The sequence below is a fragment of the Callionymus lyra genome, chromosome 16 (genome assembly GCF_982586985.1).
Source record: "Callionymus lyra chromosome 16, fCalLyr1.hap1.1, whole genome shotgun sequence".
Classification (NCBI taxonomy): Eukaryota; Metazoa; Chordata; class Actinopteri; order Syngnathiformes; family Callionymidae; genus Callionymus; species Callionymus lyra.
In genome coordinates this window covers 19177201-19191663 of record NC_141833.1, presented here as the reverse complement: position 1 = coordinate 19191663, position 14463 = coordinate 19177201, and the positions used below count along the sequence as shown (strand labels likewise).

General features: G+C 37.7%; 1 protein-coding gene across 8 annotated transcripts in view; it reads left to right on the top strand.

Annotated features, from left to right (window-relative positions):
- LOC148064090 (receptor-type tyrosine-protein phosphatase mu) overlaps window positions 1–14463 on the top strand; it is a 221997-nt gene that overhangs the window by 186845 nt on the left and 20689 nt on the right. For all 8 annotated transcript variants that reach the window (XM_087810893.1, XM_087810891.1, XM_087810892.1 and 5 more), the window contains 2 exons: window positions 271–347; window positions 4556–4592. In XM_087810893.1, the coding sequence (XP_087667019.1) occupies window positions 271–347; window positions 4556–4592 (114 nt within the window). The remainder of the gene's footprint in view (window positions 1–270; window positions 348–4555; window positions 4593–14463) is intronic.

The window sequence follows — 14463 nt, the reverse complement described above, 5'->3', positions numbered from 1 at the left end:
GTCGAGTCTCAGGTGATCGGACGCGAAAGCGCGATCGACCGATGGATCGCGTGATTATCTAGAGCGACGCCCGCACCGACTCTCGCCGAGTCCCGAACTACCACTTCCATTAGCGCTAGCACGTAGCCACGTCGCCAGCATCCTCCCTGATCATGTCACGCCCGTCGGCCTCCGCTGCACTCGCTCTTTTCTTCTTCTGCCGCCATCGTTAATATGATTAATTCAACGCCGCCTCCCCTCTTTTCTCCCCCCTCTCCCCCTCTCTTCCAGATGATCACTCCCGTGTCAGACTCCAGGCCCTGGAGGGCGAGCAGAGCTCCGATTACATTAATGCAAATTACGTTGATGTAAGTACACACTCTCGCCACCAACCAAAGGTCACCGCGCTTCCTCTCAGCGATGGAGGGGTGTGTGTGTGGGGGGGGGGGTCGCTGGTGCCGCCGTCGCCAGTGGGCTGGTGGGCGATGGGGGTGTGTGGGGGTCCTCCTGTCATATGTGTGCAAACATCCTGGCTGACACCTCGACATGTGCAGTCAAAGATGTTTATCTGAAGGACTGACAGCAACGACACAAACTTAAATAACTCGATGTACAAACGTGTTCATTTGATTTCGGTCGCAGCTTCTTCTTCGCCGCCGATCCGCGGACGACGGAACAAATCGAGCGTCAGATTTGACACGTTCGATATCTGACACTCTCGGACGAGGGAGGCTTCGGGGGCGGAAAGTGTCGGAAAAATGATGGGATTTTTCTTGTTGTTTGACGCAACTTCTGGGTTGTTTTGACACAAAAGTTGGTGGTTGTGTTTGTGTCGTGAAGAGCTGCCAACAGATGATAATAATGTCAATTACATACATATATTGTTTGTTTTCTGATGTTTTTGGGTTATTTAGATGATAATAATGTCACTTACACCCATATATTGTTTGTTTTCTGATGTTTTTGGGTTAATTAGATGATAATAATGTCACTTACATACATATATTGTTTGTTTTCTGATGTTTTTGGGTTATTTAGATGATAATAATGTCACTTACATCCATATATTGTTTCTTTTCTGATGTTGTTCGGTTAATTCTTATGTCAAGTTAAATGGGTGACGCTAAAAGACGAGGTTAAACTTTACTAAAATAATGTTTCCTGCAACCCTCTTGGTTCAAAGTCACTCAGGAAACAAACAGAGTTCTGGCTGCTTTATTTTGAAAATATCAGGAACGTTTTATTTTCCAAGAGTAGAAAAATGGAATTTCATCTTTTCCTTCACATTGATTTACAGTTTATTTAAAAGTTATATAAAATCGTACACTTTTAATCATTGATGGTTTTTGTTTGGTAAACATCATACAAGCTTACTATAATTAAACATTTTTTAAATTTAATCGAACATTTTTTTAATTTAATCAAACATTTTTTACCTGAAATCCAACAATTTTCAACCGTAATCAACTCATATTTAACTGTAATCAAAAAAAATTCAACTATAATCAAATAATTTCCCACTTTAATCAAACAATTTTTAACTCAAATCAAACAAATTTAAACTTTAATCAAACAATTTTCAGCTGAATTAAAGAATTCAAAAAATCTTTAATAAAACAATTATCTTCCGATCAGAGAAAATGTTTTTAGATCGATAAAGGTCAGGAAAATCCTCAATATTTGTGCCTCTTATTTATACTTTTCCCTAGTTTAGCTAACAACGCTAAACGTAGCATTTTCTTCTATTTCCCCCTAAAAAACATATAAGACCCTTCAGCACGAACGAGACAACTTTCATTTGATCCACACGGAATTGTAACAAATCTAACGCGTGCATTAGCTTGACAAGCTAGCACAGACGACTGTAGCTAAGTGGTTGAACGCTAGCTCTCTCTCCCATGTCGTGCTAGCATGTGAAACAGGCGTTCAGGAGGCGTGAGGCGTCTGTTAATAACACGTCTAAGTGGCGAGCAACAGCTGATTTGTCGCTAACAGCCTGTTTAACCGTGACTGCTACTCCGTGGAAGACACACACTCGCACCTACCCCTCCTTAATGTGGTCATTTGTAATCTCTTGTTAGGCCTTCAAACATAAATTCATAATGCAAGGTGCAAACGGAGGGGGAGCGCTTGAATTATTTACCTTCCCGTCTCTGGCGTTTATGGCCCATTATGTGGCGGCGAGGAGTGGCGGCGAGGAAGAGCTCTCCGACGAAACACAGGCGGCCATTATGAGATAAGAATATCTGCATATTAAAGTGGCTCCTGATTGAAAAGGATTTCCGCCGGCTTGTCGTCGCGGAGGTGCTTAGCGGCGAAGCATACGGCTAATGATGTTTTCAGTCCTCGCCGATCCTTTTAACCAATCAGGACGCCCGGCGCTGCTCAATAAACTCTTATGTGCCGCTGAAGTGCTGATGTGCAGGAGTAAGCAGATTTGTGGAGAGAGTGCCTTTCTTTGCAGACGATCCACCGTTTTTTACCGGCGGCGCTTAAGACGGTGAAGCGCGAAGACGAGGAGAGTTGAAGTCGCTACGATTCGCTGTCGACGAACGTAAAGGGATTTGTTTCCTGAAAACCAGTTTATCGTGATGCTCGGCGACTTCCTCTGTCGACCACCAGGGGGCGCCCTAGCTTAGAGAGAGCAAGAAACCAGGGCTGTGTCCTAAATCCTTACACTTAGTACTTACTTTCTATAAGTTAGCATGTTCTGCTAAATGTAGAATTTTTCTTCTTGTTCGTCTGTTTATATATATTTTTTTCTGTTTTCACCCCAAAAAAACATATCGCAACCCATCTGCAAGAAGAAGGACAACATTCATTTTATCTAAAAAGAGAGAAGCGAAGAAATACAAATCTAATGTGCGAGTTAGCTTAGCTTAGCATAGGTAAATGGAGCTAAGTGGTCGGTTAGCATGTCCTTACAGAATTTTGACTTCCAATGTTAGTTTTTGAAGATTTTATATATATATATAATTCAAATATTATTTATACAATATATATTTGTAATTCTTAAAGTAACATAATGTTTAAAAAAATTTTTTTTTTTTCAATATAATCAATCAGGAAATGAAGCCAAAAATGTTAATACATTTTTAAAAAAAGAGCGTAAGAAATAAGTATAAAAGTTCAAAATATGAGTGATTTATTTGTTTTATCAAACAATAAACAACCAAGAAACACAGTTTAAGGAAATTAAAGAATTTAAACTGAATAAATTAGGACAAAAAAAGTATCTTTATTTAATTAAAAGGCAAATTAAAATAAATATATATTTATATTCTTTATTTTTATTATTTTTAACTTTAACTCAAATCATCTGATCAGACATGAATAATCAAAGTCTCAGCATCGATCATCTCTGTTCCTTATCTTAACTTAAACATCTTTATAGGTAAGTTTGATACGTTTAAAAAATGATTGTTTCTATAAATTCCATAATTGTGTTTGAGAAAATAAATCAAAGAGGTTAAAAATTAAGGTAAAAAAAAGTGGATCAGATAAAAAGCATAACAAATAAATATAAATTAAAGAAAAATATTTGTGATTATCAAACAATAATAAAGTTCAAGGAAATTAAATGAATAAAATTCAAATAAATATATATATTAATATGACTGGCTATAGTTTATTAAATCAGACGAGGAGTCTCCAACTCTGGGTTCGACCCATGTTATCTACATTCTGACGACGGTTGAGGCTCCTAAATGAAAAAACCCGGATCCTCATTCCGAACACGTGGATCCGGAGTCGAGTCCAGAAACAATGTCTCTTCAACTAATTGTCTTTTTTTCTTTATACTAAAGAGCGTCTTTTATCAAAAAAGCACGAGTCGGCACTTTGAGTCGCTCGTCTCACCTGACAGCGGCTGTCAGGGCCGGCTCTAATCCCAGTGTGTGTCGCGGGCGCCACTCCACCGCCGCTCCAACGTACATGAAAGCACAAACAAATCTTCTCGCCGCCGAGATAAAGAAGTCATTAAAAATGGAGGAGTGTTGAAAAAGGAGGGATGAGAGCGAGGGAGGAGGGAGGGAGGGAGCGTCCTTTTGTGTCTTCCTTCAGTGGAGGACGTTAATCACCGTCCGAGTCCAATTGAATATGAGTGAGATAAGCAGTCGAGGGGGGGGGGGAAGACACTTTAAGTCCTAATGTTTTGTTTCCAGACTCTCCGGAGAGAAGACAAGGAAGTGGACAAATAAAACTTGCGGGGATTAGAGTAATCCGCCAGACTGTCGTGAAGATCGCTGCCGTTAGTCCTATCCGGGGGATTATCAACACTCTTGTCTTCCTATTCCAGAGGTGGACGACGAAAGTGTCGCCAGAAGCTTTTTCTGGAGTCGACACAAACGCTCGCTGGACGCCTGACAGACGCCGCTCAGGGGGGCGAACAAAAGAGGACGGTCCCTTCCATAATCTGAGCAATAATCCAGGAGCTTGTTGTCTCCTGATGGGATGTGTTTAGTGAAAGGAAGGGAAATAAGTGCTGATCTGGCAGAGTTTGTCACATGTGTGTGTTTGTGTGTATTTGTCAACACTACAAGTGCGATAATGTGACTTCCGATTCTCTGTCTTGCAGGGTTACCACCGGCCGAATCACTACATCGCCACTCAAGGTAAGATTCTTCTCTGTGTCCGTCGTCGATTTATAATCTGTGGATGAAATTTGTGGAAAAGTTTTTTTGTTTGTTTTTCTTTCAACGTCTGGATCTGAGTTGACCACAGGAGTCCGGATCCACTTGTAGTGTGGGATCCAGTCCAGGGTTTGCAGCAGATGAATGAAAAGTTATGCACCTAAAAATTGAAAAACAACATTTTTAAAAAGAACACAAGACGACAACATTTAGTGGAATTAGAGGATAAAAATCAACCCTAATTAAGAAAATCATCAAAGAGGAAAATAAAACTTTTATATATATATATATAAATATGTTTATACAGTATATATATATATAGTTCTTCAAAACATCTTCTTTAGATATATAATCAATAAAATTGAATCTAAAAAGTATACATTTAAATAAAACATTCATAACTATGAAGGTGTATGAACTGGACATCATAACATTATGTTAAATATACAAACAAAACAATGTGTCAAACAAAGTCCTTCAAAAACTACGAAAAGAAAATAATTCTGGTGAATTAAAAAAAAATGGGTTTTAGAAAGTCATAAAGATGTAAAAAGAAATGTTGGAAAAACTCAATTTATTCAATAAAATACAAAAACCTTCAAAAAAGAACTAAAAGAACTAATAAATAATACAATTTATTGTTTATTCGATCTGATTTTATTATTATTTTAAATAATAATTTTATTTTATACAGTAATTTATTGGTTTTCATCACATTGTTCAACCCCCGTGTTATCTCAGGGTCAAGGTGACCCGCAGGCCCAAAAAAACCACCCTGAGATAACACACTTGTTAACTTCATTTATTTACTTTTATTTTTCTTCAAAGCACGAAGCACCATTTTTTATAGTCCACGAACCAAACTGATGAAAGAGAATCTATTTTAAATCATGATTCATTTTTATCTGATTGTTGTCACAAAAGTTTTCTCAAACAAATAATGAGTCCGTTTGGTTTTCGCATCATCAGATGTTCATTTTCCACTCAATATAAATGAGTCTTTGACGCACACACACACACACACACACACACACACACACACACGCACACACACACACACATACACACGCACACACCGACTGGTTGTTTTGGGAGCGATTAATCAGACAGTGTGTCAGAACAGAATGAATAAATGGATTAGTCGACATGTTGGAGCTCAGTTTGTCGTCGCGTTAATCTGTCCGTCAGAGCGGGGGGGCGGGGAGCACTTACCGTGACCCGGGGGGGTTAAGTCTGACTGATGGATGATTGTTATGAACGTTGACTCCTGCACGGGCGGGGATTCTGTTCTTTTTACTTTACCAATAAAAACTCTCCGGCGCCGAGAGGCTCCGATGGATTCTTGATCTGGTTCTGGGATGTTGCATAATTACCTGGTTATTAGCGCGACGTCGTGTCTCGGTTAAAAAGCAAGAGGCGGAGCTCTTGACCCGGATCCTGACCCGCACCTGTCGCAACACCAGCTGCTTCTGGAACGACTTTTATTTAGGAATATTTCATCTTCCTCACAAAATATACCTCCTTTTTACCTGTTTTTTTGTAGCTTATTTAAATGTAAAATATGATCTTTTGATGTCAGTATCTTCAGGTATTTGTATCTCAACCAACGAACGACGAGTATGAACCAGACCCAATGAAGTGCAGTGAAATGCTGAGTCGAAATAACAACAGTTTTCAATATGAAAAAATAGAAATATCAACTAATATAAGATCCTTATATCTCCAGATACATGTATCTCGAATAGGGATGTTAAAAAATATTGATACAGCGATACATCGTGATTTATTTTTTCATGATACTGTATCGATTGTATTCAATATATATTCGACAGCAGTGTATTGACTAAACAAATACAAATAAAATGGCTTTTAAATCATATTTAATATATATTCAAATATATACTTGATACTATAATATCACTAATATCATGTTGTTGCCCCTTTATCGTGATTAGTATTGCAAGATCTTTGCCTATACTTTTCAAGATACTGATATCACAAAATAAAAAAATGTCCCCTCTTTTTTATAGTTTTGGAACTATAAGGTCATATTACTATTCTATTTTATTTTATTTTGTCAATAAACATGAACATTAAGTCAAAATTATTCTTCAATTATTTCTTCACATTTTCCGAAATTATTATTATAAAAAAAACCTTTTGAATTATTAAAATATAAATATGAAATTGTACGAGTAATAAATGATTCATTTTTACTTTTATATTTAAAAACTATTTTATTGTTTTGTTTGTGTTTTATATAAATAATTTTAGTTCAAATTAAATTAATTTAAATTAAATGTGTCAATATCTTATGTGTTATAATATTTTTTAACATTTTCCTTTAATATAGTCCACATTTCCAAGAGTATAATTTGATCATTTCTATTATATATTATAATATAATAACAATATTGTATGTAGGTGTGAGTGTCCAGGGTATCTCTGCCCCGAACTAGCTGGGATTAGCTCCATCATCCGGCACCAGGACGTGGTAAAAAAAAACAAAAAAAAGATCATTACATAAAAGCGTTGATTCTAAAATCTTCAGGATAAACAAACATTTGAGATTCTGCCGCGTGTTTTTTCCGAAACGCGGAGAATATTTTCGACATGTTTATCTCGTCTTTTCGTTTTCTCTCGAACATCTCAAACATCCGCGAGCGAGCGACATCTGTATTCCGGGAGAGAGAGAGAGAGTGTTTTATAATTCATCATCAGCTCCGGCAAGACTGACAGGAAGCAGGAGGAGCTGCTGACACACCGGCAGATGAGAGTCAGACTCACCTGAAGATGGAGGGAGAGAGAGGGAGAAAGAGAGGGAGAAAGAGAGAGAGAGACACCTCTGATGGAAAAAAGTCGACTCCTCTGGAAGTTTGGAGCGACTGACACTTCCACCGAGGCCCGCTGGGACCAGGGAATGATGAGAGTTCGCAGCTTCTGCTGGTTAAGCTGAAAAAATTCCTTCAGATATGACACTCGTTACTTTATTGACGAGTCTCTCTCTTTTTTTTTTGCTGTCGTCATGACGACGGCAGGTAGACGTTTCGGTCGCTCAGACGCGTCAGCACAATATTCCCGATGTGGGTCAGCGTTAACCCGCGAGTCACGGAGCCGCGGCGCGACTCACGGGAATCGAGTTGTGAAGTTTTTATTTAAATGTAGTGACGTCCACTAGAGGGCGCCCTAGAGCAGGTAATTATGTGGTTTTTTTGGGCAAACAGGAAATGAGTCAGAATCATGAAAGAGAATAGTGACTCTTTATGGACTGAGCCGTCAGTCGGACTCATTGGATCAACAACTCCAACTCGTTTTTGTTTTTCCTAGAGACAGGAAGTGAGTCAGAATCGTAGAAGAGCTTAGTAGTGACTCCTTGTGGTCGGAGCTGGTAGGACTCATTGGATCAACAAGTCCAACTCTTTTTTCTTTTTCCTAGAGACAGGAAGTGAGTCAGAATCATGGAAGAGTTTAGTAGTGACTCCTTGTGGTCTGAGTCGTGAGTCGGACTCATTGGATCAACAAATCCAACTCGTTTTTGTTTTTCCTAGAGACAGGAAGTGAATCAGAATCATGGAAGAGCTTAGTGACTCCTTGTGGTCTGAGCCGTGAGTCGGACTCATTGGATCAACGAATCCAACTCGTTTTAGTTTTTCCTAGAGACAGGAAGTGAGTCAGAATCATGGAAGAGTTTAGTGACTCCTTGTGTTCTGAGCCGTGAGTCGGACTCATTGGATCAACAAATCCAACTCGTTTTAGTTTTTCCTAGAGACAGGAAGTGAATCAGAATCATGGAAGAGCTTAGTGACTCCTTGTGGTCTGAGCCGTGAGTCGGACTCATTGGATCAACGAATCCAACTCGTTTTTGTATTTCCCAGTGACAGAGAGACAGGAAGTGAGTCAGAATCATGGAAGAGCTTAGTGACTCCTTGTGGTCTGAGCCGTGAGTCGGACTCATTGGATCAACGAATCCAACAAATCTTCTTAGTCCTCTGTGAGCAGAAGGACAGGAAGTGAGTTCTGGGTATCAAGACAGGAAGTAGGTCTAACTCATTGGATTGATTAATCGCACACGAGTGACTCGAGTTGCCAAACAGGAAGTTGTTTCCTATTAATGAGTGCTAAAGAGAAAGTTAAGTTGAGTGAGTCCTCCTGACAAGACAGGAAGTAGGTCTAACTCACTGCTGAATGAAAGACATCTGAGCAAGTGACTTGAGCCTCCAGACAGGAAGTGAGTGCCACTCGTGAAAATCCCCACGTTTAAGTTTTCTGTGAATCTGGTTCCAAAGATGGAATCCCAGTGTCGACAGAAAAGACTCAAACTCAATGCAAGTTTATTTTTTCGGACAGGAAGTGAGTGAGACTCGTGGAATCAACCAGAGAATTCTGACGGTGAGATGCCAAACAGGAAGTAAGTCCAACTCAAGTGTTGTGACTCACTGTGACTCACTTGTGTTGGCGAAGTTCAGCGAGTCATGGCAGGATCGCGTCTCGGCCAGAGCGCCCCCTTGAGGGCCGTGACTGTCGCCGCGCACGTACGACCGTCTTTGATGTCTGAAGTGAGTCGCGGGTTAAAAAAAAAAGGATCCGTGTCAGTTTCCTGGTGAGTCTCTCATCCCGACAAAATATTTATGATGCAGATGTGAGTTCGGCTTCATCAAGGTTCCCCCTCCAGTGCTCGCCCCCCCCCTCACCCCCAACTCACCCCCCGCCGCCGCCGCCAAACGTCCCCAGAAGCGAAAAGTTTTATTATTTACAGGTTAACATCTCCAGTCCCATCAGGGGGTGAGACGGGTGAGGCGGGTGAGACGGGTGAGGCGGGCGAGGGGGAGGAGCTGCAAATCAATGATAAGCGAAGCCTCTATTATTAATGTGTTTGTGGTTCTTACCTGGCGTGGGATTTCTGCAGCTGTCACACTTCCTGCGTCTGAGTCCCTGAACGCAGCGCGGCGGCGGCGGCGGCGGCGTTAGCACCACCACAGTCGTGAGGCTGAGCTCGTCGCCTGCGACAGATCTCACCTGCCGGCTCCCCCGAAGTCCTGTTTATTCACTCGTCGCCGGAGCCCGAGAGACATTCATCGTAGACGTTTGTTCACGTTTGAAACGGTTTAGGCTAACGTAGCTAAAGATGCTAAACTGCGGCGCTGCTTCCTGTTTACTAGTCGTTCACTCATCAGGATAAACAAATGTCTATTTAAGGACAATTGTTAATATGTTTAATAAACAACACCTTAAGAATTATGACTATAAAACAACATCTATCTTGTGTATCCGCTCTCATATTTGTACTTAAATACTACTTTAGATTTTCTATAATTGAGCATTTTATTTCATTTTATCTTTTATCTTTTAAATTGAGAGACACAGCATTAATAATGTTTTTTTTTTTATTTTTTATTTAAGAATTGAAATATTTTTTCATGTTGATTTCAATATTCTAATTCAGATAAATCTCAAATATTTATTATTTAAAGTATTGTTTAAATAGTAGCCTTGTTTATATTAAATATAACACATTTTACTTTTTATTTCTAGTATTATTAAACATAATATTTCTACTTTTGAACAGCTTTTAAATTGACTTTTTTAGCATCAGTCGTAGCCACATGCTAACCTAGCTAAGATGCTAAACTTCAGATTTGCTTCCTGTTTACTCAAATGCTATATGTTCGTTCACCAGTATAACCAGATGTTGATTCATAGACTATTGTTAAATATAATACTTCCACTTTTAAATTGATGTTTCTAGCATCATTCATAGCCACATGCTAACCTAGCTAAGATGCTAAACTGCTGCTCAGCTTCCTGTTTACTCAGATGCTAAATGTTCGTTCACCAGTACAAACAGATGTTGATTTATAGACTATTATTAAATGTAATATTTCTACTTTTGAATAGCTTTTAAATTGACTTTTTTTTAGCATCAGCTGTAGTCACATGCTAACCTAGCTAACATACTAAACTGCAGCTCTGCCTTCTGTTTACTTAAATGCTAAATGTTTATTTCCAGTATAGATAGATGTTGATTTATAGACTTTTATTAAACATAATATTTCTACTTTTGAATTGAGTTTTTTAGCATCAGTCGTAGTCACATGCTAACCTAGCTAAGATAATAAACTGCAGCTCTGCTTCCTGTTTACTCAAATTCAAAACGTTCATTCACCAATATAAATAGATGTTGATTTATAGACTATTATTAAACATAATATTTCTACTTTTGAATAGCTTTTAAATTGACTTTTTTAGCCTCAGTCGTAGCCACATGCTAACCTAGCTAAGATACTGAACTGCAGGTCAGCTTCCTGTTTACAAACTATCAATCACTCGAAAAGAACAAATGTTCATTTATACATTATTATTAAGTCATTTTAAAAAAAACCTCGGACCAGGCTTCTGGACGGACGCCCTCTCACACGTGACCAGCATCAAGTCCAGAACCGTTTCCAGGAACATAAATTGGAAGCCGAAGCCGGAGTGATTTTTTCTTCTCCTGGATGCTTAAACACGCGAGCGCTATTGTGCAACTGAAGTCCTACTCACCAGCTGGTCCTGTTCTCCGGCTCCCAAACTCCTCGGCGGCGCTCGCCGTCCCCCGGAGGACGAGCGTGGGCGGCGCCGGCTCGCGGGGGCTTCGATCCGCTCGGGCGGTAATTGGAGACGTTTACGAAATGCAAGATTTCGGGACGAGGGAGAAATTAGCAGATGTTGGTTTTCTCTCCATCTTCTAGAAAAATGATTCGGCGACAGACGGAACATAATGAAGCCGCTGCTCATTTCTCCGGCAGATAGCGCTTCATAAAACAGCAGATTCCAAGCGACACCGGAGGAAGCTGCGGCGCTCCAGAGAGATCCGGCGCTAGTTGATCAATCAAGTGGCTAAAATGGCTGTAAAACCTTTATTGATACCCGAAGGGGAAGCAGACGCTGGCGACGTCGTAAATCAACGTGGCGGCAGCAACTGGTGTCGCAGGCTTTTAGGAAAACAAAACCATGAATTCTGTTTTTTTACGCTTGTTGTTGCTTTTAGTGTTTGTGTTGATCCATGAGGTTCCAGAGACGAGTCCTGCAGTGAAGGGATCGTATGGAAGTGAATCAGTGACTTGAAAATATTGTTTATTTATGCTTTGAACTGTTTTGAATTCAATCATTTATACATCGAAAGGTTTAAATCTTTTTATTTTAAGAATTTTAATTTCTTTTCTTTTTTTTTTACATGTAGATTTCGATGTTGTGATTCTGATCATTTATAGATACATCTGATCAATTAAATTTGTATTCTAAAGTAGCCTTTTAAATTAAACATTATAAAACTGGTAAACTAGTGCCACCATGAATAAAAAAGCATTTACAGATAGAGTTTGATTATCAAAAGAAATTCAAAGATACTTATACTAAATTCAATCTTCTTCAAAAAGTAGCCTTTTAAACTCAATATTACAATGTTGGTATAATGGTGCAGAGGTTCTTTTAAGTTTGATATTCTGATTCAGAGAATCAGTAGAAAGTAGTTTTTTTTTAATTCAATAATTTGTTAAATTCAATATAAAAATGTTGGCATAGTACTGAATTATTGGATTTCGTATATAATAAACTAAAATAAATTGTAATTTTTTTAAAATTCAATAATGTTTGTACTTTACTACTTCTTTTCATTTAATTAATTGAATTAAAGAATTCAAATGTTTTTTCACGTAGATTTCAATATGCCAATTCCAGTCATTTCAATTTTTTTAAATTAAATTATTTTAAAACATTTTGAAACTAAATTATTTTTAAAAAACTGAAGCCACTTTTCAATATAGAAATTATCGATTAATTTATTTAAAATTGTTTTAACATTTGAAATGTTAAATTCAACCATTCGCTTCCATAAAATCGAATCGTTTGATTGAATCATCAGACATTTTTTTTGTTTTAAATACATATTTAGCCCATGAATATATTTTGAATTGACTTTTTTAGCATCAGTCGTAGCAAAATGCTAACGTAGCTAAGATACTAAATTGCTGCTCAGCTTCCTGTTTATTCAAATAATAAACGTTCATTCCCCAGTATAAACTCATGTTGATTAATAGACTATTATAAAAAATAATATTTCTACCTTTAAATTGACTTTTTTAGCATCAGTTGTAGCCACATGCTAACGTAGCTAAGATGCTTAACTGCAGCTCAGCTCCCTGTTTACTCAAATGCTAAATGTTCATTCACCAGTATAAACATATGTTGATTTATAGACATAAACATAATAAAACATAATATCTCTACTTTTGAAATTACTTTTCTAGCATTAGTTGTAGCCACATGCTATTGTAGCTAAGATGCTAAACTGCTGCTCAGCTTCCTGTTTACGTCATGGAAATTGTAGTTGTTTAGTTCAAGTAAAATCACTGAGGTATCAACAGAGCGTGAAGTCTGGATCTCTTGCCTTTGTCTGCTGCCCCCACGACCTGATCCACGACATGATCTTAGATGAAAACAGAGTGAAAAATATTTGACTAAAAACAAATCAACTGATGTTGAAAACCGTCTTTCATCCTCCGCTCGTCTTCCTCTCCTGGCGTCTCCTCCTCGCAGTCGTTTCGCCGGCGCCTGGATTTGCATCCACTAATTAATTGGGAGCAATTCTGCGCCGCGTTTGATTAAAACCAATATTAATAGTTTTAATTAACCTGAATAATAATTGAATCTACAATTATTGCTCTGTCGAGTTTCACATATTGAAGCTCATCTGGGTCAGTGGGCGGGCGACTCGTGCGAGGCCGTGAAATGTCGCGCGAAAGTGTCTGGTGACTGAGAAACACACTTTTTTTTAATTGTATTGATCGTCTTCATCTTCCTCAGTGTCTTAGAATATTGAAGCATATTTTCGTAATAAATACTTTGTTTAACATGTAATATTTTTACCTGGTTTTATCCTCATATTCACTACTAAATACTTGTATCTTCATATATAATGTTATTTGTTTCCTATTGAATTATTTGTAGATTTTGAAAATTATTCAACTCTTAAACGAAAAAAATAAATACTTTGAATTAGTAGTAAGTATTAGGTTAAAGTTGGTATTAAGTTTTTCATCTTATTATCTTCTACTTGTATTTTCCTCATTTCTACTTCCCAAATTATATTTTTGAAAAATCTTTTAGTGTCGTTATAGTCTAAATATTTTCTTGTGTACATCTTTTTATCACCTTATGGTTTATAGTATTTTTCTCAATTCTTAAAGTATGAGTAAAAGTTGCAGATGTTTTTCGTACTTATTTTTAATAACTATATAAATTGCTTTTTTCTTTCTTTTCCTTTAAATGTTGCTGCGTTAATAACTTTTCTTTCATGCATACAATTTTTTTCGAATAAATATTTCCCTATTTTATCATCACATTTTAATATAATAAGACATGTACAATGAGTATTGGATACAGTACTGTTGAACATCTTTACAGTATTGTGTGGAAACATAATGCATTTTTAATTACTTCATTGAGAACTCTTAATTCAACAGCTGTATCCTCTCGTCCTCAGAAATGTCGCAGAATCGAATTGTTCCTTAATGAGGACGTAATGGCTGCTGCCATCTTGTGGTCGGAGGTTTAATTGGAACAAACGCTGTGGATATTTGATAATTAAACACACTTTATTGAAATATAAAACATACAAAATATCCTTTTTTTCATTCTTTTTCTTCTTTAAAGTCACTAAATATATAATTACATTTATAGTTTGCTAGCTGGTGGAGTCAGGCATGCAGACTGTTATAACTAAACCTCCCAAATATTACATATTTTTCTGTAGAAATATGTGTCTCTCTCTGCACCTACAGTCATTAAACTTTCTCAAGTTATTTTCTGTCTTTCT